At 39.2% G+C, this 27024-nt stretch overlaps 1 protein-coding gene across 1 annotated transcript in view; it reads right to left on the reverse strand.

The window, feature by feature from the left end:
• Nucleotides 1–27024, reverse strand: part of PTPRB (protein tyrosine phosphatase receptor type B) — a 116491-nt gene that overhangs the window by 54864 nt on the left and 34603 nt on the right. The window contains 9 exon segments of the mRNA XM_025476597.3: nt 1811–2074; nt 6102–6368; nt 10702–10962; nt 12813–13082; nt 14819–15082; nt 16775–16886; nt 16888–17033; nt 17912–17933; nt 17935–18188. Of these exon segments, the coding sequence (XP_025332382.3) occupies nt 1811–2074; nt 6102–6368; nt 10702–10962; nt 12813–13082; nt 14819–15082; nt 16775–16886; nt 16888–17033; nt 17912–17933; nt 17935–18188 (1860 nt within the window).

Genomic DNA, 27024 nt, shown 5'->3' on the forward strand with positions numbered 1-27024 from the left:
AAGTGCTCCATCTATGAGTTTCTTTCTGCTTTAGTTTTAGATTCTACATATAAGTCAGGTCATAGAGTATTTGCCTTTCTCTCTCTGACTTATTTCACTTAGCATAATGCCTTCATGATCCATCCATGTTGTTGCAAATGGTAGGATTTCCTCATTTTTATGGCTAAATAGTATTTCATTGCATAGATATACCACAACTTCTTTATCCATTCATCCACTGATGGACACTTAGATTGTTTCCATGTCTTGTCTACTGTAAATAATTCTTCTATGAACACAAAGGTGCAGATATCATTTTGAGCTACTGATTTTGTTTCCTTTGGATATATTCCCAGAAGAGGAATGGTTGGATCATGTGATAGTTTTTATTTTTTGAGGATCTTTCATACTGTTTTCCATAGTAGTAGCTGTACCAAATTACACCCCCAACAGTTCACACGGGTTGCCTTTTCTCCACGTCCATGCCAGCATTTGTTATCTCTGTCTTTTGATGATGCCCATTCTAACAAGCAAGAGGAAATATCACATTGTGGCTTTAATTTGCATTTTCCTAATGACTAGTGATGTTGACCATCTTCATGTACATGTTGGCCTTTTGTATATCTTCTTTGGAGAAATGACTCTTCAGGTCCTTTACCCATTTTTTAATAGGATTATTTACTTTTTTGCTATTGAATTGTATGAGTTCTTTACATTTTAGATATTAACCACAACTTATCAGCTAGATGGTCTGCAAATATTTTTTTTCCATTCCATAGGTTGTTTCTTCACTTTATTGATGGTTTCTTTTGCTGTGCAGAATCTTCTTAGTTTGATGTAGTTCCACTTGTTTGTCTTTGACTTTTTGCTTATACTTTATATGTCATATCCAAAAAATCACCACCAAGACCCACGTAAAAAAGACTTCTTCCTATGTTTTCTCCTAGGAGTTTCATATTTTTAGGTGTTACATTTAAGTCTTTAATTCACTTTGAGTTAATTTTTGTGAGTGGTATAGTTTCATTCTTTTACACGTGCATATCCAATGATCTCAGGCCATTTATTGAAGAGACGGTCTTTCCTACACTGAGCATTCTTGACTCCCTTGTCAAAAAAACCATGACATTTTTAAATGCAAATATCAACCCATAGCTCAGCAGGAAAGACTTGACAAAATATTAACATTGACCTTAAGCAGCAATCTCAGTTGTAACCCCCTGAAGTGTTAAGTACATTGGGAAAATGGTAGCTGTCTAAATTTAGCTCTTTCCAGCACATCAAAGTCCTGTCATTCATTGCCTTTGCTAAGATTTTGCTCCTGGTCTCAGAACAATAAAGGTTAACATTTTCACCTTGTGTGAGAAAGAATGAACAGTGGACTTTGATCAGACATTTCAGGAAGGATTTTAGGACACAGAACTTCCTAGGCCCTAGAGCTACACAGCAGAGCGAGTTAGTTAACTTCTCTGAACCTTGACTTACTGCTCTGCAAAGTGGGAATCATGACAACCATCTCAATGAGGAATTTGCAAGAATTAAGTAAGTTAACATTCTTAAAGCCCGTGTCTAGCAACCAAAAAGTATTTCCTGAACAGGACACACTTGGTACTATATTTGAACATAATATGAATTCTAGCCACGAAAGGAGTGCTCATCTTACTTTAAAGGAAACATCTGCTCACATAAGGTGTTCCTAGGGTCAAAATTTGAAGACTGTCCCAATTCTGTGATCTCAATAGCCTTTAACCCTATCATTACAGAATTTTTTCAGATCTGATGCCTTGAGCCATGTGGCCAGCCTTCCAGAGCCTAGCTGTCCTCAGAACCTTACCTGTTCGCTCCTGGCTGAAGGAATGGTTTTCATACTTGCCGCTCCTTGTAGTTATGGTCACATTGTAGAGGCGGCCCGGAGTAAGGGAGCTGAAGGCACATTCGCTGACAGACTTGGCAATAACGAGGGACTGAACCACTCTGTTTCCATGAGTGAGTGTCACCACATAGTTATCCACATCTCCAGGAGCCGGCAGCCAGGAAATGCTCAGGTAGTCATTCCGACCAGAATTGTTTACCGTCACTCCACTCACGCTGGAAGGGACTGTGATTTCAAAAGGGGGATAAAGTTTAAAACGAAAGCATAGTCAAAAATCTGGAATCATCTACTGCAGTCAGCAAACAAAACAAAACAAAACAAAACAAAAAAACAGTGTGGACTCAGAAGATCTTCTCTGATGACCTCAGAGGTCAAAGATATGGAAGGATTTCACTTTAGCTTCTGGAAGCTGAATGTTCTTAGATCGGCAAGGCTAACTCAAATAAAAACGCAAGGAGGTCTTTGGGTGTCTCATAAATAGAAGGATGCCAATACTGCATTTTTATGGTGTTGCTGTTTACAAAGTATTTTAAGTGGAGGCATTTTTATGTGCATGTGGCAGGAGGTTCCCTTTGTAGGAAAAGGAACAAACATAACAATCCAAATGAATCAGCTTGAACCAAACTCATCAATTAATGAAGAGATTTGAAGGGAAAGATGAGAATGCCATACCTTTGCTAGTGAGCTTTAGACTTTGGGGTAGCTTTGATCTTGTGATGATGTTATTTATTCCTAGGGTGTCTAATAACAAACGTGTTGAGAGGGGTTGCATCTGCCCTTTATAAAGCATTTCCTGCCCTCTAGTGGCAAGAAATAAACCTAAACGCCTATCTTGAAAACAACAAATTTGGAGATTGACCCAACTGTGGGCAGAAAGAGTTACTGTGGTGATAGTGGCCATTATCATTTGCTTGTTTTAATTGAGGTTTATTGCCACAAACATTTATGGAGGACTTACTATTTGCCACATATACAAAAATGGAAAAGATGCGGATGCCTTCAAGGAGCTTTCTGGCTTGAAGCAATATGCAAATTGATCACTGTGCTATTGAGGAGTAGTTATACATGTATCAGAAATAGGTGTACAGTAAATAGTATTGGCCCTAGCAAATATCAGAATAAAATCCTGTAGTGTATGTGAACTGCACTCCCATTTTCATCATTGGTTCACTACTTCAGCTTTTCATATATTGTCATATAGAAGTATATAGAAGTATTTTCATGTAATTGTCAATATCAGTGCATCACGTACAATGGACAGGATCCAGCTAGATGACCTCGGAGAATCCTTCTAATCTAATATGCTTGGACTCTGTGAGTTAAGCCTCAAAATATTTACACTTACAGGCACTTGTCCATCATCAAAAATTATAAATAGCACCATATTGAACAGCTCTGCTAATGCTGTTCCAAATATAGGAACATTTCCTAGACATAAACTTGAACCTTTTAATATATATATATATATATATTTTTTTTTTTTATTTTATTTATCCATGAGAAACACAGAGAGAGAGGCAGAGGCACAGGCAGAGGGAGAAGCAGGTTTCATGCAGGGAGCCCGACGTGGGACTTGATCCCAAGACCCTAGGGTCACGCCCTGAGCCAAAGGCAGACGCTCAACCACTGAGTCACTCAGGTGTCCCTTTAATATTTATATGCTGATGTTGTTCTTCCTCCCTCTCCCTTTTCCTCTCTTTCTTCTTCTCTCCATTTAATAATCCGTACATCCCCTGTGATGAGCAATCCCCTGATTGCTCTCCAAAGAACTGTGCTTGTTTTTCAAAACCCCTAGATATATTTGCAACTAACATTTTATTAGAAAAGATACAATTATCAAATGTTTTGTCAACAATATAAATTCATGTTCCCACAAAACAGATACAAAATTTGTTTTTCCTCTAGAACCAGCATGTTCTCAGGTTAGAATTAGATTTGTTAAGCATATCTGATAAACCTTAAATATCTTGCCACCTTCTCTAGGCTGGGAGGGTTTACTTATATGTTTCAACTCCATGGAAATATGTGTGAACAAGAAAGGCTTTCAAAACCTTTCAACTGTTTCAGCACTGACCGACATTTCAGCAATTTGAGTAGATGGTAATCATTATCAAGGCGTTAGCTACTGAATGTTTTACAATCTACTGTATATAAAATTTACTAATCTAGGCATATTTCAAAGTCTCTAGTTGTGTTTCTGTAGTAAAATCCCATTTTCCCCTCTTCTTGTGATAATGTCTGCACTCCTAATGTGTTTGAGTCAAATAACTCATGCTTATATTTATTTATATTTTGCCCTCTCCTCAAAACCTTATGATCACTCTTCAAGGACTTTCTTGTCTTGTTTTTGCATGCTTCTGTTATATACCGTGCGTCAAATACTGATACCTCTGCTATGATTAAAGCACTTATTTCAAGCACTTATTTCAAGTGGTATCAGGTACCAAACTATGTTAGCCTATCACAGTAAGTTCAAAAGCCCTTGACATATTTTAAAATGAAAATTAACTTGTGCCGCAGAACCTGACTCGTTGTTAGCAAACCATTTCCTCTTCCTCTTAGACACACGGCAAGGCTCTATTTCCCAGCCTCCCCTGCAGTGAAATGTAGCCACTTGAGTGTGTTCCCACTGATGGAATGTGGGGGGAGGAGTGATGTGTCTGCTTCCCGGTTTGGTCATCTTCCCCCACCCCATGACCTCGACTCTCTGGAGAAACTGACAGAGTTCTGAGGACCTAGAGGAAGGAAGAGCCACAGATGGTAGGAGCCTGGATCCCTGAATTGCTGCTCAAGAAAGAATCAACCAATAGAACTGTCTAATCAGGACCCCCCATGGTGTATATTAGGTGAATAGTCAGTGTAAGCAGGAAATAAGTCAGTCTGATCTGACTAATACAACTACGTCTCACTGGGAAATGGGTGCAGCGCCCTTCTTAACCTTCTCAGCTTTCTTGTTATTTCTCCTTCCTCACTCCAGCAGAAATACATTGGGGTAAATTACTGGGCACAGGGATAAATGGGGGTAAGTTACCGGGGATGGATTAGAAACTGGAGGCTTCGAGATGTTAAGTTAATGACAGAGCTAGGACCAGAACCTAGGCCTCCTGATTCCCAAGCAAGGTTTTTCAATCCTCCAGCCCTGGTTATGCCACACCAATGGCCGGTACTAAGAAGCACTAACAGAGAAGAAAGAAAGTATTGGGAAGAAAGATGTAGGTAATAATATTAGCTGCCACAGAATGAGCAAAATGGCACATATCAGTGAATTTCTACCAAAACTAGGAAATATCTTTTCAATGGCTTAGTTGCTTTTCTGGGAGAGCTAAGGAAGTTAATGTTCCTTGGGTTCATTAAGTAGATAAGATTCATGATTTTTAAAAAGGGACATATCTATGATGCCTGCAGTTGATACTCAAAATCCGAGTATCAGAGGTACAGAAGGAGGAGCCTGAAATCCAATTTATGATCATATAGAACTGAGTAGGCAAAGTCACTGATCTGATTCTGAGTTTATCAATAATTGTCAAAGTTTTACTGAATGTACTTAATTTTTTTCTAAGAAACTAGAACAATATAAACAATATAAATTTTATACTGTTTATTTATATTCTTTCTTGGTCTTGTGTAGAAAATTATATTTCCTTCTTTAGTGCCAGCCTTGTCTGACACATGCGACCATATGACACTTGTTTATTTACTTAGCTCTTTGTCCTATTTGACTGTGATCTCCTCAAGGTCAAGGAACATTGTTTAGGTGGTGTATGGTACTAAGCACTTGTTTAATGTTGCTCATGAAAATATATGTGATGTGGGAATTTTATGAACTCATTTTTGGACCATAGAAGTTGAAAATCATCTCCTTTCTATGTCTTGAAACAAGAATATGAAAAGGAAGAGAATATACTTAAAAAAAAATCTCGTTACTTATTTATCTTAACTGGGACATACACAGTAAGAAATTCATCAACTGAATGAGGGATAAGCTTAGGCATCAAATGACTATTATGTTACCACAAAGGTTTTTCTAGAAGTTCTGACACATTCTAGAAGTTCTGGGAGATTTAAATTGAGAATTCATTCTCGCCTCCCCTCCCCTGCCCCCACCTCCCCCACCCATTTCCATTCCTAGGAGAGCAACATGTGTGGATGGTTGGTATTGAAACTTGGCTCTTAGGAAAGTCAAATATGGATCTGTTTTTAGGGTGCTTTGAAAAGTCCTAGAATATACTCTGGACTTCTCATGTGTTCTTACCTGTCCTTCCCTCTACCACCACTTGTCGGGATGAGATCCCTCCGCTTACTGTTGTTACCACCACAGAGTAGAGGCTGCCTGATTTGAGGGCGTGGAAGCTGTATCTGCTGGTCTCGCTGGAGACACTTTCATTTTTGATGACCACGTTTTCATGGATCAGTAAGACTTGATAGAACTCTATGTCTCCTAGTGCTTGGGTCCAGTTGGTAAACAGACTGCTGGTTGTCCCTTGGTTGGCCACATACAAGCCAGTCACTTGGGCAGGCACTAGAGCACAGCAGACAAAGAGAAGAAAAAAAAAAACAGATGACATTTAGTCACCCTAGGGAAGTGTAACAAAATGAGTCAAAAATGGAGACAGTCTTGAAGATGATAAAAATATATCTATATGTTTTTGCTATAAGACTCTCAGCTCTATTTCCTGTGGCATATGGCAAACTACTCCCATACAGAAGCTGCTTATATGTGAAATCAAAATTACTTCAGATCCATGGGTGAGATGATGCATACCTATTAAGTAGTTTTGAATTTACATTTTCAATAATGAAAAAAGGGTTATTTTTGAATATTGCTTACTTTATGTGATTTTCTCTGTCCTTACTTCACGAGAACTGAGAGCCACATTATCTACCTGAGCTGATGGTTGTTATGGGGTGATACTGGGAAATCCCTTCAACCTGATGATTAGGTTGTAGTTTAGGAAACTGGTTAATTCTTTACTGGCACATTCTGAAGAGGATCATTATTACTATACATTAAAATGCTACAACAGTATAAATTATATTATCATATAATAATAATAACAATAATAATAATCATAGCAACTAGTAGTGATAACTACTGAGTGTCTGCTATGTGCCAATTATAGATTCTATAGCTTTTAGAAATTATAATACCTGATCTTCATTCCAAACTCTATAAATATGATTTCATTATCCTCTTTACTGAGGAGGAAACCAAAGACCATAAAATGTAAGTAATTTAGCCCATTATCACAGTGCTAACAACTCCTGGAGCCCACAGCCTGATCTGTCTATCCTGTGAGTCTGTGACCTTTTCCTAATTAGCAACTATTATGATTTCTAACCTACCCATTAAAAATATCTTACATAGATCCTGAAGCTGGCTCTTGATCAACATATATCATCTTTGTGCCTCTTTACTGATTTATGGTAATTAAAAGGATTGGGAGCTTGGCACAATCCCTCTCAGAGTTTGTTGACTTTTGGATTAAGATACAAATACACTCATTAAAAAATAGTACTGTACATGGATCAGAAGATTCACTTCTCATTCTAAATTTCATATGGAAAGCAAAGGAATTAATATGGTAAATGATTTTGAAAAAGAAGAACAAAGCTGGAAGAGTAACATCATCTGATCTCAAGACTTACTAGAAAGCTAAAATAATGAAGGCAGTGTGATACCGGCAAAAAGATAGACACACCAATCAATGGAACAGAAATGAGAGTCCAGAAATAGATCAACATATATATAGTTCATGGATTTTTTTTTTTAAACAGAGATGAGAGGGCAATTCAGTAGAGGAAGAATAGTCTTTTCAACAAATAGGGCTGGAATTATTAGATGTCCATATGCAAAGAAATAAACCTTAACCCAAATCTCATACACATATAAAAATGAACTCAAGGTGGATCATTCACCTCAATTAAAAGCCTATAACTGTAAATATTCTAGGTAAAATCTTTGTGACTTTGTGTAAGACAAAGATTTCTTCAATAGGGCACCAAAAGCATGGTCCGTGAAAGAAGAAAACTGATAAATTGAACATCAAAATTAAAAACGTATCCTGCAAAATACACTAATAAATTAATGAAAAGACAAGCCACAGCCTGAGAGAAACCATTTCACCTCACATTTCTGACAAAGGACTAATACCTGGAATATAAAGAATTCTCAAAATTCAGTGATAAAAAGCAAACAACCCCATCAAAAAAAGGACAAATATTTGAAAATATGTTCTTCCCCAAAGAGGATAGATGAATGGTAAATAAGCATATGAAAAGATGTTCAAAACCATTAGGCCTTAGAGAAAGGCAAATCAAAATCACGTGAGATACCATCACATGCTTATTAAAATGGTTTAAAAAAACCCCATTGTAATACTGAGTAATGTTGAGATTATGGAGGAACTCCTACACTGGTGGTGGGAATGTAACATTTTACAACCATTGTAGAAAGCAGTTTGGTAGTTTCTTACAAAGTTAAAAATATACTCACCATATGACCCAGCAATGTGAATGCTGGGAATGATGAAAATGATCTTAAGACTAAAACAGTCCCTTGGATTTCTAACTCCTGCAGTAGAGTGGGCTACATACCATGACCCCCCCCCCCCAATAAACACAACTACATTTGTTGGATAAAATATAAAAATGTAAATGTATGAGTGAGTTGTCAAGAATGTAAGGAATTCTCAGAGATCTAAAAAAGTAAGTGATAGGTAATTGGTTCACTGAAGCATACTTTCATCTTGAAGGCATCTTTAAAACATAAATTTAAGCTTTGATTTTACAGCTTTGCAGGGTCTATGAAATAGGGGGTAAAGTGTAGGACTTTCCCAAACTCAGGAACCTGATGGGTGACCTGAATAACATTAAATCCTGAAATGTTACATTCTAAATGTAAGTGAAATCAATATTCCCTCTCTGTTCCTCATATCGCCCCAGCCCCCTTGGCACTGGGTGCTAGAGAAAAAAATTTCTGCTGAGAATTCATAACCTCAAGACTGTTTCAGTGAGTTTGCAAACCAAATTCATAAAATCTGAGTGATCAAAAAAAGCTTCAAGTTGACAGTTTAGGTTAAAATAAGTCTGGGTTGATAGCAGTCCTGTGCACTTCAAAGAATTAAATGAAAAGAAAATTCTTTCTAAAATCCATCTTTAAAGAAAGCCTCAAAGAATTCCCATAGAGTAAGTTTCCAAGATGTATGAGTTTATAGTGAAAAATCACAAACACTTAAGGAAGTAAAGCACCATGAGCAAAAGGCAGCAAACTCAATAGACAACAGGATTGAGCTCCTGAAGATTTCAGATATTAGAATTATCAGACACAGAAGGTAAAATAAAAATGGTTTATTTACTGACTGCAATAAAGGAGGATAATGGAAATATGACTAAAGAGCAACAGAGCACAAAACAGATTTGGAAAGAGAGCCAGAGAGAATGTTTGAAAGTGAAGAAATTAACAATTAAAACTTAAAACTCAATGGATGGATTTTAAAAAATATTAGACGGAGCTAAAGAAAGAATTAAGGAACTAAAACACAGGGCTGAGGAAATTAGTCAGACTATATAGCCCAGAGAGCAAATACATGGAAAATATGAAAAAATATGTATTCTAGACTACCAAAAGTTGAATAGAGAGGGACTGGAGAAAAGGCAAGAGGCAATATCAGAGAGTTAATGGCCGGCTGAGAATTTCCAGGGTTGATGAAAGATATTAATCTGCAAGTACACAAATCATCATGATCTCAAGCATGATAAAGAAGTCTATATCTAGTTATTACTGCAAACAACAGAACACCAAAGGCAAAGAGTAAATCTCAAAAGCAGTCAGAGTAAACAGATTATACAGAGAGAAATGAAAATTAGACTGACTTTTAAACAGCAAGAATAAATGTCAGAAAGACTACAATAATATCTTCAATATGCTGAGAGAAAATAACTTTCAGCATAGAATTGTAACCCTGGCAAAATATCTTTCAACATTGAGAGCTATAGAAAGACGTGCAGATAAATGAAAGTGTAAAGAGTTTGTTCCGAAAAACTCTAATAGAGAAATCTGAAGACGGTTCTCCAAAATCAGGGAAACTAATCCCAAACGGAACTTGCGAGATACAGGAAGGAAAGATGAGATGATAAGTGGTAATTTTTTGTGGGGTTGAAAAAAGGAGAGAAACAGAATACAGGACAACAAGAGTGTACAGATGGGAATAGCAAGTCTTTGATTGTAACTTTGCTTCCTGTTTCACTGAGAAAAAGAAGAGCACTACCAAAGGCTATTTGTCCACCACCGCATCTTTCTACTTACTGGCATATGCATCCGATACTCTTTTTTTTTTATCCCAGCTGACCTGAAAGTCAAACTACTCATGCTCCTTTCTAAAGCCAATTCCTTTATTTGTGCTCTAGCTCCCAAAGCTTGCTTACTCATAGAATAACTGCAGCAACTCTTCCACCCTGTTGACATCATCACCATTCCTCTCTCCTCTAGAACATTCCCATCAGCATAAAACATATTGTTATTTCTTCTAACCTTAAATAAAATCCTCCTTTCAAACATACTTCCTCTTTCGGAAGATGCCCTATTTCTCTGCTTTCCTTTGCAGCAGAACTCCTGAGAAAAGTTGCTCTCTGTTCTCTTTTTCCATTTAAAAATAAAACCAAGTAAAAGAAGAAACCCAACAAACAAAATAACAAAGAGTTGAAATTAGCATAAGAGAAAACCAACAATAGTAAAAAATTCATAAACAATGACCAGTACATCAGAGGCATTTAAGGAACACTTGTAAATTAAATGTTAAGCAATTCAGTAGACAGGATACTTTTTAATGTCTAAACTTTATAAACAATGTTACCTGTTCTTCCTTTAGTTGAAGAGGAATTTTTTAAGTCTCCACTAATACTGGTGACTGTAGCTATGTATTTTCGTCCAGGTACCAGGTCAGTAAAAGTGAATTCTTTGGCATCTTTGGGGAGCGACTTGTGGATGAGTAAGAGGTCCCTGTCAGCTAGTGAAATGGTGTATTTCTCCCATTCTGCTGCCGGGGTTTGCCACATGACGCCCAGTGAGGTCTCGTTGGCATGTTTGACACGAAGCTGGAGGACAGCCAGGGGGACTAAGGAAAAAGTGATGGAGACTGTGTCATTGGTTTGACGCAGAAACGCTCAAGTATTTTTTAGTGAGCTTCTCTTCCAATCACAGGAGTGTTCCAGTTCAGCATTTCTTTTCTGAACGTGTATGAGCTCTTGAGCGGGGTGGGGGGTGGGTTGCAGAGGGGGAGCTATTCACAAAAACTGTGTGTGTATGTCTTTTAAAGATTTTATTTTTAGGTAATCTTTACACCCACTGTGGGGCTTGAACTCACAACCTCGATATCAAGAGTTGGGTGCTCCACCGACTGAGCCAGCCGGGCACCTCAAATTTTGTTTATACAACCTATCTGGAAGGGAGGATTCAAAAGAATACTATTGGAAAGTCATTTATTTCTGACTACACATTACCTTGAGTATTTATTTCTTCATATGAATTCTATGAAATGAAAATACTGAATTCAGTCTTGTCATCCACAAAAGCAGAGAGAAAGGTCTCTAAATTTGATTATTTGAGGTGAAGTTAGGAGTATTTTTTACCCTGTTAGATTAGAAAGACAAAGTGCTTCTTCCCTTCATTTCTGAGAAGGGACACGGATGTATCCGTGAAAGGGAGAGTAATAGTCGTACACCTGGCAAGCCATAGCAGTATTTGATTAAGGACTCCCATTATCCAAAGAAGTGAAATTGTTTCGATTTCTTTAAGAAGTTTTATTATTACAAGTTCTAGGAGACATTGCTAACAGTAAAGTACTGGTCCCACAAAACAACAGAGAAACAAAATTAAGGAAAAACCAAGTGTGTAAAATTATATTGATTTTTTGCATCAAAGAAATGTCCTCTAATTCCATTCTAATTGAGTCCCTAGATTTGTATCTTCCTTTTTAATACATTGAAATGAATTGGATCATTACATCAAAGCCTACTTCAACTAACCTTATTCACCTAGAGGTACAGTGTAGGAAAATCTTTCTTCATAATTACGCCAACACGCTAAGAGCCCCTACTGTTTCTTGACAGTATTCCAAGTCATTTGAGGTGACTAAGATATAATATTGGAGAGGACATAGACGCTTGTTCCGTGAAATGCTAAAAGTAGCTTGGTTTAAGCTTATATAGGTCTTTGATCATTATCCAAGGGATATTAATATTTGGAAAATGAAAATATTACTGGAAGACCTGGTTGGCAAGCTCAAGAGGTGCCTTGGTTCTTTTCTTTGACATTCTCCTAAGAAGAGCATTGAGTCAATGTAGTTATTTCCTTATCCTCAGGCAAGATGAGAGAAGATATTTGAATTTCACTCCAAGTATGGAATATTCCAGGTCATAGAAATATTGAGCTTGGAAGGGCGATTCTCTTATTTGAAAGATGAGGAAACAGAGTTGTTGTGAGCTTGCCCAAGGAATGACAGTATAGTGGTGACAGCAAGAATGTCAAAACCCATGTCTCCAGATCTTCATTCTCCTCTACCCTAAAATCCAAATATATCCCACTTCCCTTTAACAACCGGTCCTTGGTACACAAAATTCCCTCATCAGTCAACATTAGGTCCAGGCAATGGCTCTCTAACACTGATCACTAGCAAAAAAATTGCCAACTGTCTTCTTTTGTGGGAAGAAGTCTCAGATTGTTTCCTATTCCTTTGGTGCTTACAATGTCTTCCTTTTTATAAAAGAGTGGACTTACTAGTGGAAGCAATTTTTAATATTCTAATTTGATAAAATTGAACATCACCAAACCTAATTCAGTCTAAAAGTCCATAACATCTCAAATTCAGGGAACATGGGAGTATTACGTTGACAGCTCCCCGGGGTTACTCGGGAGAGGGTCCAAGTTAAGATTCCAACAGTCATTCACACGTTGGTATTTGCTTACCTGTCCTGCCTTGGCAACGCTTAGAATTCTTCAGATTCCCACTCTCCACGGTGACTTCGACTTCATACTGTCTTCCCGGGATGAGCCCCATGTCATCTATGGTGTAGTGTGTTTCATCCTTTCCCAGGGTGATGTTGAGCAGCACCACAGAATCATTGAAGAGCAGGATCCGATACTGCTCCCAGTCTCCAGCAGGGGGCGACCAGCTCACTACCAGGGACCTTGTGGAACCATTGCTGTTTGCCTCCAGGTTCCCAACTTTCTCTGGAACTAAACGGTGAAATAATATCAAAAAGGGGATTCTAAAAACCAAAAGTAAGGATGTTCATTCACTTTTCATGGGCAACCGTAAATAAGAGACCTCATACCTGCAATTCAAAACATCTCTATCCTCTTCTGATGTTTGTGGACTGTGAATGAGTGTGCTCTCCTCGTTTTAAAGACATCTGACGCTCAAGAAACATAAGCTAAAATCATCTTGGTGATACATCAGGAATGCAATCTCCCGAAACCCTGTTAATAACCTGGCGATACGAGCGCTGCGTTTTATTGATCGCACCCCAGCCCTAGGGACAATATTGATGTTGCTTCTCATGATGTTGACACTGGTGGATGTGGTATCTTTTGGGAGAGACACTGCATGTTGTGGTCATGAGACATCCCGCTCTTTCTCAACTGACAAGCAATATAACTCTGGTCTAATTATTCCTTTGCTTAAAAATATGCAAATCTCCCCATTAATTACAGAATAAAACATTAAGTCCTGGGAGTGGCATTTGCAGCTTTCCAAAATCAGACCCTTCTGGTCTTAATTCTGACTCCTCTGTGCAGCCCCCCTCCCTACCTCCCCCCCCCCACTCTCTCCAACGCTGGCCTCCCATTGCATGTTCTGCAGACCTTTAGGGATCCTGGGCTCTTCTGCCTCAAATGCCCTTCCCTCCTTTCCCTCTTCACTTGCCAAGAGCCTCACATTTTTAAGGTCCAGTTAAAGACCATTTCTTCTGACACATCTTTATTGATCTTCTGAGTGAGAATTTTGTTCTCTTGTTTTTCTCACCATATGGCTCTTACTTAGAATCTCTAACAGCACAGAGAACGGACTCTAGAATTAAATGCTCTGGTTTAAATTCCAACTCCACAATTTACTGTGTGGATGACTATACACAGGCTACTTGATCTCTCTGAATTTCTGTAAAATGATGATAATAACAGAACCTCTCTCATGGTGATGGTGTAAAGTGTTTGGTTAGTGCCTGATACATGGAAATATCAATGTAATTACTATTATTATAATGTACTACTTTTATTTTGTGTGTGTATAGTCTACGTTTGTCTGGTTAAAATGTAATTCTCTTAAAAGCAATGGTCAGCAGAGTAAATATTTCAGGTTTTGCAGGCCACATATGGTCCCTGTCTCATATTTGTCTTTTTTTTCTTTTCAAAAAAACCTTTTAAATATATAAAAACCACTCTTAGCTTGGGGCTACACAAATACAGGGCACAGGCCATATTTGGCCAAAGGGTGTAGTTTGCTGAACCTGACATTTTAACAACTTTCCAAACTCATAGCACAGTAATTTACACATAGAAGGCACTGGATAAATATCTGGTGATGTAAGTTAATAAAATAATTTATGGAAAACATGGGTAAGTGCTAACAGGCTTTCACTATAAGAGTCGATCAGAAATGTTTTATTCATTAGTATCAGTGCTAATGCATTCACACAACTTACGTGGTGTGACATGAAATAGCACAGGGCAGAGCCAGTTATACACATCATTCAGGAATCACCCCAAACACATTTGCTTAAATAACTCAGATGAATGCAAGTAACCCTCTGTTTTACTCTGTGTATGGGGCCCTGGCCCATAGGCACCCTCAGTTATGTAGACCATATTGCCCAAGCTGGGAAAAGAGTTTTCCTTCTAACTTACATTGTCCTGTTCTAAGATGGATCAGAGAATGATTTGGGCAATCATGGAATATTCTGGAGCCCTACACTCACCTGTTCTGCCCACTGCCATCTTCTGAGCAGACAATTCACCAGAGACACAGCTGATGGTAACTTGATAAAGTCGTCCAGGGGTTAAGTCTTTAAATTGAGTTTCAGTAAACTGGGGTGCTAATACTCTGGATTCTTTTATAGTCCTTTGGTGAAACAGAGTAATGTTGTAGGAATCCACATTTCCAGAAGGTCTTTGCCACTTGACTTTTAGAGAGGTCGAAGTGCCATCGTTTGTCACCTTCAGATTTGATACTTCCATGGGGGCTAAATGGGAAGACAGGAAAAGACACTTTAACTCAGTATATTGTACCAGTTTTATGGCCAAATCTTGACCTGTATCTTAATCCCCGAAAGCCACATTCCTTGCTCAGAAGAAAGCAACAACTTTGAGTAAAAATAATACGGCAAAATCAAAGAAAGGCTGTCTGGCTGGTGGAAAGAGCATAAACATGGGAGTCAGGAGCCTGGATTCTGGCTCAGACTTGGCTGCTGTCCAACTGGGCAACCCTGGCCACCTCTGTCTATCTCACTGAGCCTATGGATCCTTCCTGGCAAATGAGGTCTTGGAATGCTCAAAGAAGTCTGTCATCTGCCTAATTTCTTCCCGTCTTTATGTATTTCATAATAGCAAGTACATAATCAATAGATTGGTCAGCTAATTGGCCATCACAAAATTTTGCTTGTTAAAAATATTTTCTTTCATATAAAATCATGACAAAGCTCAAGAATTGTGTCATTATTTCATCAAAGGAAAATGATTACAAAAGAAAGACACTTTGGTGAATATTTTTTCTACCTCTTGGCTACGTTGTAATTTTGGTCTTCACTAATAGCAAAATAAAAATGAACGTTTCATTTTAAAAATAGGCACAGCACATTGATTTTGCATAGGCCAGTGAGAAGTGTAATTTGCTCTTGCTATATATATACAATTCTTAAAATATATTTAAGGTACTTTTTAGTATATGTGCTGCTGAAGCAAGCACTATTTAAGGTACTTTTTTAAAAAAAGAGTTTATTTTTAAGCAATCTCTATACCCAATATGGGGCTTAAACTCACAACCTTGAGATCAAGAGTTGCATGCTCCTCCAACTGAGCCAGTAGGCGCCCTGAGATATATGGCACGTTTTTTTGGGAACATCTATACATCTTTGAGGTGTGATGTGGAAGGTATGTAAATGTACATGTGCCCCCCAAATATTTTTCCCATCAATCTCTGGTAGTGCCAAGAGCTCTTCCCATTAGAGTAATTTCTAAGGCACTACATACCTAAAAGTTTCTCTTAAAATTAGATAACTTACTGAGAAAGGGAATTTATTAACACATTAGACCCACTAGAAGCATTAGAATCCACTGGAATGTGAGTTGCATAAGGGCAAAGACTTTGGCCTTCTTGGGCACTGTTATATCCACAATGCCTAGCATGTAGTTTATACTCAATAGATACTAAATGATTGAATGTGTACATGAATTATTCATTAAAATTTAGCACAGATTAGTGTATCTGGCTATGTTAGGCTGTGAGAATAGCTCCTGTAGGACATGTTTTCTTGGACACAGCATTTAAGAAATGGCTGTTTCACAGGAACAGGTCTTCGTATAGCACCAAGAAAACAAATCTTGGCTCATTGTAAGTGATGTCACAAAGGCAACAGATGCTTATTTAAGAAAAGGAGGTAAGAATCCTTACCAAAGAGGTCAGAATACTAAAAAGACAAGCTGAGACTGTATCAGTGGTTAACTTTGCTACTACTTCAGGCTGGTCTAAAATTTAGAATACAAGGGAATCCCTCTTTTTCTGAATAGAAGATTGGGTACATCTTAAAGGCCTTCTATAACATATAAATTTCAATTTGTCTCATATTAGCATTATCTCAGTAATATAATAAGCCGTGGTTATTAAACATTTCAATGATTTGAGCTTTATTTTTGTTTAGCTAGTTAGTGGAACTCACTTGTCCTGGCCAGTTTCCATCTGTAGTTTTGCAGCCCTGCAGCCTCGGTCACAATGGTCAGGTTATAGAGGTGGCCAGGTATCAGGTCATTAAAACTGTGGGAAGTAGCATAGTTTGTCCATGACATTGCCACAAACGAGGTTCCCTTTATCCATCAGCATCAGCTGGTAGCTTTCCACATTCCCAGAGCCATGGGACCAGGAAATCAGGAGAGAATTGGTTTTTGCTGAAATATTGATATCTTTCACTGGGGATGGCACTGGGAAAACAAAATGCATTTCCAAAGGGTCACTCATAATTCCTTATAGAAGACAGAGACACATTTAGTTGGAAATCACACCTTTAGGTATGCTTCTGTACATCTCATTTGTGCAAAAAGTAATGAAAACAGCGTTGTTGAAATTTCACTGGAATCTGAATTAATGCTTTTTTCAAAGTCCGCACCTAAAGCTACATCATAGTTTACCTCTCCCCTACTTAATAGGTATTAGGGTAATTTTTGCCAATAAAGTATGACATGGCTGAGCAGCAAAGAGAGACAAGAGAGAAGAACTACGGAAGATGAAAAACAGAAAAATAGCAAGAAAGCCAGAGAGAAAATGAGAGGAGAGACCATGATCAGAAGGACAGTGTTTCATGGAAGGAGGTGAAGCATGTCGTTGACATCTGGATGTGTGGGTGCAAGAAGACACTAGTTCCAGATGTCAGAGAATGTAGGAAACATCATGACTTGATGTTATGAGAAGAGCATCACACAGGAGAAAAACACTAATGGCCATACACATTATGGAACAAAATCAGAAACTGAGGTAGAAACTGCTGTTGCCTAAGATTTGAGTTAGAAAGGCCATTAGGAAACATCTACTTCATTTTGGAGAAAATCCAGGTCCAGAGAAGTCCCAGAACTTGTTCAAAATCACCTAGCAAGCTAGCAGCACAGCCACATCTCCTTATTTTTAGTCTAGCTTTCCCACCATACTGCGCGGCACTCGTCTATCTATCTACCTACCCACCTACCTCCCTATGTACCATCTTTGGTCTGGAGGCAATCTTACTTCTATCTCTTCAATTTTAATATAATCCTAAAAGGGATTATTATAGACAATAAATACTCAACTATCTGTAAGCAAGTCTTACCTGTGGATCCATTGGTGTAAACTTGTAAGGGAACGTTTCTCTCCAGAAACAGCTGTGATGGCAATACTGTATTTACTACCAGCAGTGAGGTTAAAAAATGTATGTTCGTTCAATGAAGTACTTTCTTGAATTTGAGTCTCCTGTATCTTTTGGTCATTGTCAAACAACTCTATCTCATACCAGGTGACTTTTCCAGAAGAAGGAGTCCACCAAACATGCAAGCTCGTTGAAGTCGTCTTCTCTTCATTGACTTCAAACTTAGCAGGTGGTAAAGGATCTGCAAGGCAAAAATCCAAAAGAGAGAACATGGCTTCAAGGCTTTTGCAGACACATGCTAGTTTGCTGTAACCCAGATTCTTTTTCCTTAAAAACTTTGAAGAATCTGCTGCCCGTGAAACAAATCGGTATTACTCCACTTAGCTTCTCATCATACAAACTTCTTTTTCTTTTTTTTTAATTCTTTTTTTTTTAATTTTTATTTATTTATGATAGGCACACAGTGAGAGAGAGAGAGGCAGAGACATAGGCAGAGGGAGAAGCAGGCTCCATGCACCGGGAGCCCGACGTGGGATTCGATCCCGGGTCTCCAGGATCGCGCCCTGGGCCAAAGGCAGGCGCTAAACCGCTGCGCCACCCAGGGATCCCCAAACTTCTTTTTCTAATAAAACTTTTTTGTTAAGACAGCTCTGAGCTTAGAATTCCAAGTAAGGTTATATTTTCTTTGGCTTGGAAGGTTAGCACTTTCCACACACTGACAAACACCCAGGCTATGCCTGGATAAGTACTAAACATCTCAACAGGAAATACAGATACTAAGAAATAGTTTGAAATGTGTATCAAACTTTTTCTTTTTTAGGTTGTGGATTTGGGGAGTTAAATATATATATATATATATATATGACTTTGGGTTGTTTTTAAATATCATAAAACCACAAAAAATATAGACCTGATTATGAGCTTAGCCTAGGTTGCTTGTAAAAATGAATTCTCCCCACACCTGGGATTCCCTCTGTCCTTAGATTTTCTCGATTTAAGTTCGGGGATGTTTTGGAGCTGCTGAAGCCTCCAGAGTGGGTGGAGGGGGTTGGTCCTGCACCTAGCTTGTTCACTTAGGTTCAACGAGAGTTGGGTGAGAGTTGGGTGAGAGTTGGGTGAGTTTGAGGAGTCCCATTTCCCATTTCCCGTGTTGTCCAGTGTACTGAATCTTCACCGTGGAACTTGAAATAGGATGAGCACCTTGTCCCTGGGTTAGGAACGACGTCAATAGTATGAATGATCAGCCATTCTATGATGCAGTGGGGCCATCAGAGAAAGAAGGCCCTCCCTACCCTGAATGCAGGGAATAGCGGCATTGAGAGATATTTATATACGAGTAATTTTCAGAAATCCAACTTGGTTCTTGATCTAGAAAGTCGGATCAAGATATTGGAGGCTAAAGTTCAAAGCCAGGTCAGATGTTTTAGTGGCAAGGCTAAAACATTTACATCTTGGTAAATGGGATTTCAGTTCTTATCTACATCTTGGTAAATTCTATTTTGCTCACGAAATAACTTCAGATTCTAGAATCTTCTTAGAACAGTCTGTTTTAAGATGTTTGCTGTGACTGACATTACTACAGATAGGAACAAGGTAACCTTATTCTGTATTAAAAAGGTATTTAGGGTGGCTCAGCGGTTTAGCACCGCCTTCAGCCCAGGGCGTGATCCTGGAGTCCTGGGATCAAGTCCCATGTCGGGCTCCCTGCATGGGGCCTGCTTCTCCCTCTGCCTGTGTCTCTGGCCTCTCTCTGTGTGTCTCTCATGAGTAAATAAATAAAAAATCTTATATATAAAAAAAAGGTATTTATGGCCAGATAGCTCCTATGACTCTCTATGGGTCACATAGAGACACGACTCATAAGCTAACTACAGATTATGGCCAATCTAATGTCTTTTTTTGTGTTTTTATATGAGTACATCATACTGCAAAAAGCCCACAAGCCACATAACATTTTATAATACAAGAACTAATAACAATATAAATGTCAGCTGACAAGGAAGCTGAGACAGCGGTAGTTCAGAGTCCAAAGCGCCAGGTTGTGTGGCTGATGCCCCAGCACAGCAGAGGTTCACCTGAAGAGGGCGGGCTCTGTAGTCTGACAGCATGGGCCTGAATTTGACTCTCCTGTTCTGTAGCTGGGTACTTCGGGCAATTCCTTAAGCTTTCTGTGCCTCCACCGGCTCATCTATGCAAGGCTGATAATAATACCACCTTTTTGGCAAGATATCTACGAAGGTTAAATTGAGTGTCTTATCAAGAGCCCTTAGAACGGTGTCTGGCACATAGCAGGTGTTCAATGTCAGCTACTGTTGTTGTTATTATTTCTGTAAACAGGAGGAGGTCCCACCACGGAAGCAGAGAAACGTAGTGGCAGAGGGTGTGGGCTTTGGGGTCAGATAGAACCTGGTTCAGATCCTCGGGTCCATCATGTATTAGTCATGAGACTTTGGACAAGTTACTCCCCGATGTAAGCCTCCACCCCCCAATTCCCCCGCCCATCTGTCTGGGCAGTGTCATAATCAGATCTGTCTTCTCGGGTGTTTTAAGGAAGTATAGAGCCGGTGTTACCTGGCATAAGTAATATGAACTTATGCTCCCTACTTGATCATAAAAAAGGGCTTCCTCTGAATCACTGAAAAGTTAGAGGCAGTGGAATTTAAAAAATTGTGGGATACAATTTTTTAAAGCTAAACTAATAGCCTCAATTGCCTTCTTCATGAAGAAAAACACAAAAACTTGATAAAATCTTATCAGCTTATTCCCATGACCTAACTTTCTAACTACTAAGATAAAATTTAAAAATTCCCAAGATGATTCTCATTTATAGGTTCTTGAGGAAAAACAGCCGTTTTTTTTTTTTCCTGGCAATATTATTTACATTTTTCTATCCTATCCAATAGCATAGTCTGTAATTAAGAACGTGTAACAAGAAGAAAGAACAGAATTTCCCCTCCCAGAAAGTTTTTTGTTGTTATTGTTGCCCAGCAAGAATAAGGTACTTCACTACCAGGAGATTCTGGAAGCCAATGAAAGTCAAGAACAACCTTGTCACAGCCGATCGAGATGACACATTTTTGCGGAAGAGGCATTTTGAGGACAAGGGTGAGAGGGACGGCTGCTTTGCAGCGATAGCTCGGACCAGATCAATACTGTCGCTGATGGCTACAAGCCAGATAAGGGTTAAAGAAGATCACAGTATGATCAGTAAAACCTAAGCCATATATAATCTGCAAAATAGAAGCTAGAGAAAATGAATTTTAAGGTTGCGTGCGTACAGGACGAAGTTCAGAAATGCAGACTTTATCTAATCTCTCTGAGCCAGAAAACAAAACAGTCAATCCTTTGTACATCCGCTAGAACAAAGGAACAATAAGGCTGGGAAGTGCCTGGGCTGCGAGAACCTGCGCTGGAAACAAACACTTAAAACTCCATTTATACTGTGATAAAGTCCTGGGCTGGCACTTGGCCACGCTTGCTACCAATGCTGCAGAAGTTACAGAGTTTTCAGACTGCTTTTCAGCCTCAGCCCAAGGAAAACTGCTGTAATAATAATAATTTTTAAAAAGTTCTCAATATTTTATTAGAAACAAATTAGGTGCCTCCAAAAGGGGTGCTAATTCATATATATATGTATTCATAAATACATATATTTATATGTATATATAAAATGTATTATATGTGTTTATATGTATTTATATGTATGTATAAAATCATAAAATGAATGTATTCATATATACATATATTTATATGAATTACGTCTATATTATGTAGATATAAGTGAATTTCATATATATTACATATATACTTATATACACATGAATTTCATATGTATATATATATACACACACCCACATATATGAATGCAAGAGAGAGATTTCTAACACTATTTGAAAATGTAGTTATATGTACGGAATCTTTTGCTCATATGACAGATTGCCTGTAATTCGGAAACCCTGCTTGACTTACACAATTCACACCGATGGCTACAGGTGCCAAAGCCCACGGATGCGCATTGGCAGCCTCCCTGGCTTTTCCATGTATCCCTCTTATGTGTGACTAGTGAAGTTTTATAAACCACGAGAACCGTTGAAAACCACAAAGCAGTAATTTAATCGCAGCCGATGTATCATAGATGTATCTTTAGCCATAAATTTGAGACATCTTTGTGCTTCTCGGTTTCAGACAGACCTGGAGTACGGAATGTCAAAGGTAAAGTTCTGCGATATTTAAAATAGCTGCTATGTTTCCATGAATCTACTAGTATCAGGAAGCCTGAGGATTTCGTAAGTGGTCTTGATGTCGACCTAATTTTTCCGTTCTTTGAGGGTAAGATGAAGTTCGGCTGGATTTCTGAACCAAGATGATGTCTTCTTTGTTTCCCTTTTTAAAAAATGGGACTCAGGAAGGAGCATCTCATACATACATACATACTTGCATACAAATAGCAAGTAACACCTGCTTTAAAAATGCCTTTGTATGGCCACGAATACATGATTATTTAGTGATATGGGGGTTTCTGTTGCTTAGAATTTGAAATGATAGCATTTATTTTGGAAATAAATTCAGCGTTTTAACAAGATCGCAGGCCATCCATGGGTTAGTGCCAAAAGCTTTTCTTGAAGTCCTGATAGCATCACAGTGTCCCTGGGTTGGAGCTGATAGCTTACAATTTGCTTTCTCAGATGGAGCAGGAGGTCGAAGGTGTCAAGTGTCTCATTTATATCACACACACATAACAAGTAGTACACCTGCCCAAGCCACCCTGGGACAGGTGATGTCTTCAATGCATCTTCAGTGTAATAATACAATCCTCAAACCAGAGGTCTATGGAAAATAATCGGTAAATTCATAGAATTTCCATTCGATGGTCTGAACGTTGTAGCAGAGATAAAATGATTAACAACACTAACCACAGCTAAACCGAATTCTGTGGCTGTGAAAGTTACTCTGGATTCTTTAAAAAACATTTTTTTCTCCGCTCTTCCTTTTGTTTCCCTAATCTTGCTGCCTTTACCTGGGATCCCACTGCCTGGTGTCTGAGTTGCTCCAGAGTTTTCTGGGTGTCTTCCTTATTTTCCATCTTTTCTCTACTGTTTCCATCTTCTCTACTGTTTTCTCTACATTGTCTATCTTCCCCATCACCATCCTCATCCTTCTTATGGCCCCAAGATCTCCCTGTGAGATGAAGTCTAAGTTTCTCTGGAGGCATTCAAGGTCTCCTCAAACAGGATATTATTCCCCATCCCTGCACCTTAACCTTCACCGCTAACTCTAGGCCAAGAGATCTATCTTTTTAGTAATTATAGGGCCCATTTCTGTAACTACCAAAACTGGGATTATTTTCTAGTTAAAAGCAGGGTGGCTAGGAGGCTGGAAGCTGCATTTATGTAGCACTCTACATAAAATGCACTGGACACCAACTATTCCTACACAATAAATGGGATTTTTCTCATGGAAATCAAGGTGAAGGTACAGCAAAAGCCACAAATGGAGGGATGGGGGCGGTTGGTGCGTTTTTGAAAACGGGAAGGAGAGCAAAGTGAAAAAGCAATTGCTCACAATCAGCGGTTAATTAGATATATTTATAGAGAGACAATTTTCTTTTACTTTGTGATTGTTGCTGGCTATGGTTGGCTTCCTGACTTCTTTTAAGATGACATACTATAGTGTGAGAATTCACCAGAGTAACATGCATTTGATTTATTGACTTCATACACTAGAGGTGATGTTCAGGTAGCCGTGGACTTTCCAGGTCTTAAGATCCTGGAAGGGGTAATTAAAGCCGTTTTCACAGTTATTTGCATCATCATTCATAGCAGGTGGGATGCCTTGTTCCCCCGAGGCTCATCATTTTGGGGCCCCAGGTACGTAAGTCATAGATGCTCTTCTGGGAGCCTCCAGCCATCTTGGGCGCTTAAGGTATTACGTGGAACAGGTAAACAAAAGGTGAAGTCCCAGGGAGGCTGGCTCTAATGTCACACTGGACGTGGCTCCACATCCCATCACTGTCACTTACAGTGGTGACCGGGCACGTGGCCGAAGCTCACTGGAGCTCAGTTTCCGCATCTGTAAGACCCAACAGCACCAACTGCACAGAGTAGTAAGTGTTGAGGGGGGATGGAGGCAAAGGTGAGGCTTGGCCCCAGCAGCCAGTGAGCTCGTGGTAAACGGCTGGCGTCCACGCTGCGGCTGTCCTTGCTGTGAAGAGTCACCCCGGCCAGCAACTCCACTGGATGTGCAGATGCGAGTGACAGCTGAGGACTGAGGTCAAACAGGTTGGCTCCATGAAGGACATGGGTTGGAGGGAGCTTGGAAGTTCAAAGTAGGATTTAGAGACGCGAGAGAAGGAGGGTGGTGGAGTGGGAGAGCAGCCGACTGCCTCTAGTGAGCACGGGTCAGGTGAGCACCGATGGAAACCTCGACACCGCCATCCTCAGGGTGTCCTTGGGCAGCCTCGCTCCAATTCTCCATACGCACAACTGAGACTTTCCCAGTAGTATCTAGAGTGCTACATAAACGCCGCATCACGAGAAGGCCCTTGGTCTCTCCTGCCAACCACACTGCTGCCCAGAAGGCTTCCCCTGTGTAGAAACTCATGATCAAGCACCTACTGTGTGCCTCTCAACCTTACTGTTAATGTTAGGTATACAGTGAGACAGTGCTTACATGAAAATAACTCTTATCTTTCCGAAATGTGTGAAATATGTATACGTGGAATCAGACGATGGCTTGGATTGCGTCAGAATGGTGGGGGGTCGGGGAGGGTGGAGATACAGCTGAAATAAGATCGGTGATCAGTGGGTAACTGTTGAAGGTAGCTGCCGAGCACATGGTGGTTAATTATACTGCTCTGTTTGCTTTTTTAACGTGAGTTTTTTTCATATAAAAGGAAAGCAAAACCAACACCAAAAATTCCTGGAAATCTATATGCAAACTTTATTTGCATATTATATGGTTAGGGGCATATGTTCATCTTCCCTGGTACACATCCATACAGATAGCACGGGCTTGAGTTCTCCTACAAAATTATCCTTTATCCCCCAGGGGGATTCCAGCAAATTGATGTCTGGAAATGGAAGGTGAAAAAATGATTCTTTGTTCTTCTCTTATACTGTCTGGGCAAACAAGATCTTACATCTTTCTTGCTGAGCCGTAGAATGTCATGGCCACCAGCGGAAGCCAGGCTGATGGAAGCAGCTTCCCAAACCCTCAAAAGGAGATCAAGTTCAGAGCACTAGGTTGGTTCATTGCATATTCATAGCTCAGCCTGAACTTAGAATTCCTGAGACAAGTAGACTGTCAATGGCTCAATGGCTAAGTATTAAAATCCATCACCAGAAGTTCCACACAATTGAAAATTAAGAGCTGCTTATAATTTCTTCGCACTAAAACACATTTAATCACTTTTCCGTCCTCGTGCAGGCTACATATACATAGATTTAAGGTAATTTGTCATATACTTTTTCTTCTTTAAAAGTTGACTTGAAAAGTAGTAACAAAATGCCATCTGGTAATTTGAAGGAATAATACCAACTTAAACGTTATATCCGTTCTGCAGAGTAGTGGGAAGAACTGGAGTTGAGCCAGCAAACGTGGGTACAAGTCCTGGTTCGACCATACTAGCTGTGTGGTTTGTGATTCGTTAATTCTCATGAATGTCAATCTTACCTCCAACTGAAAGTAATCATAGTAAACTTGCTCTATTTGTCTTGTGCTTTTATAGTATCTAAAATCCTTCCACCTACTTTATTCAGTAGGTAAAAGTATAAAATACATATTAGACTGACCACATACCATTAAATTTTCTTTCTAGGGAGTGCTGGGAAGGGGCAGGTTGCATCACGGTTGAGAGCTGGGTTCCCCCAAACAGCCTTTTCCAACACTTGCTAACCAAGTTGCTCCGAGCAAGTCACTAATCTCTCCAGGCCTGTTTCCTAATTTATAAAATGGGGATGATAATACATATAACGCCTACATTACAGGGTGATTTTGAGTTCGTACATAAATTCTAGAACAGTGTTTGTCACATACCAAGTGTGTCGTAAGTTTACTCGAGTGTTATTTCCTTCCTGGTTAAGATAATAAATATTCTCAGGTATTATAGATTTAGCCATGCCTAAAGAGGAATGGTATCAGAATCTTAATGCCAATGTAAATAAATAAAATCTTAAAAAAAAGGGGGGGGGGCAGCCTGGGTGGCTCAGCGGTTTAGCGCCGCCTTCAGCCCAGGGCCTGATACTGGAGACCCAGGATCAAGTCCCACGTCGGGCTCCCTGCGTGGAGCCTGCTTCTCCCTCTGCCTGTGTCTCTGCCTCTCTCTCTGTGTCTCTCATGAATAAAAAAATAAAATCTTAAAAAAATTAATGCCAATAAATGATAGAAAAACTATGTCAATGGCTCTTGAACTTCGCTGTGCAACGATTCACTGTGATAATTTGTTTAAAATCAGACACCCGAGGCTCTGCTTCTTCTACATTCATTATATGTGGAGTAGAAACCAAGAACATATGTGCTTTTATAAGGAGTTCTGCTAAAGATTTTGATGCAGGTAGCTCACAGACAGTATTGAGAAGTGGTTGACTTATGTTTAAAGCTCTGGATTGTGTCCCTCTAAAATTCATGTGTTGGAACCCTAACCCCCTAGGACTTTAGAATGTGACTGTATTTGGAGATAAGGCCTTTAAAGAGGTAATGAAGTCAAAATGAGGCGGTTAGGGTGGGCCCTAATCCGATATGACGGGTGTCCTTCCAGAACACAGATGACCAGACAGGGGGATGAGCATGGCAGGATACAGCAAAAAAGGGCAGCCATCTGCAAGCCAATTAGAGAATCCTCAGAAAAAAAAGCTGCCGACACCTTGACCTGGGACTTCTAGCCTCCAGAATCATCAGAAAATAAATTTCTATTATTTAAGTCACGTGGTCTGGTATTTTGTCATAGAAGCTCTAGTAAATTAATACAATAAATAATATTTTGAAATGGATATAATAGCTGATACGGTGACTTGGTAATTAATGCTCCTAAAGTGTTTCTTACTAAACACAAAGGAATTAGCTATATTAAAAGATCTAAT

Source organism: Canis lupus, chromosome 10 (genome assembly GCF_003254725.2).
Source record: "Canis lupus dingo isolate Sandy chromosome 10, ASM325472v2, whole genome shotgun sequence".
NCBI classification, from domain to species: domain Eukaryota; kingdom Metazoa; phylum Chordata; class Mammalia; order Carnivora; family Canidae; genus Canis; species Canis lupus.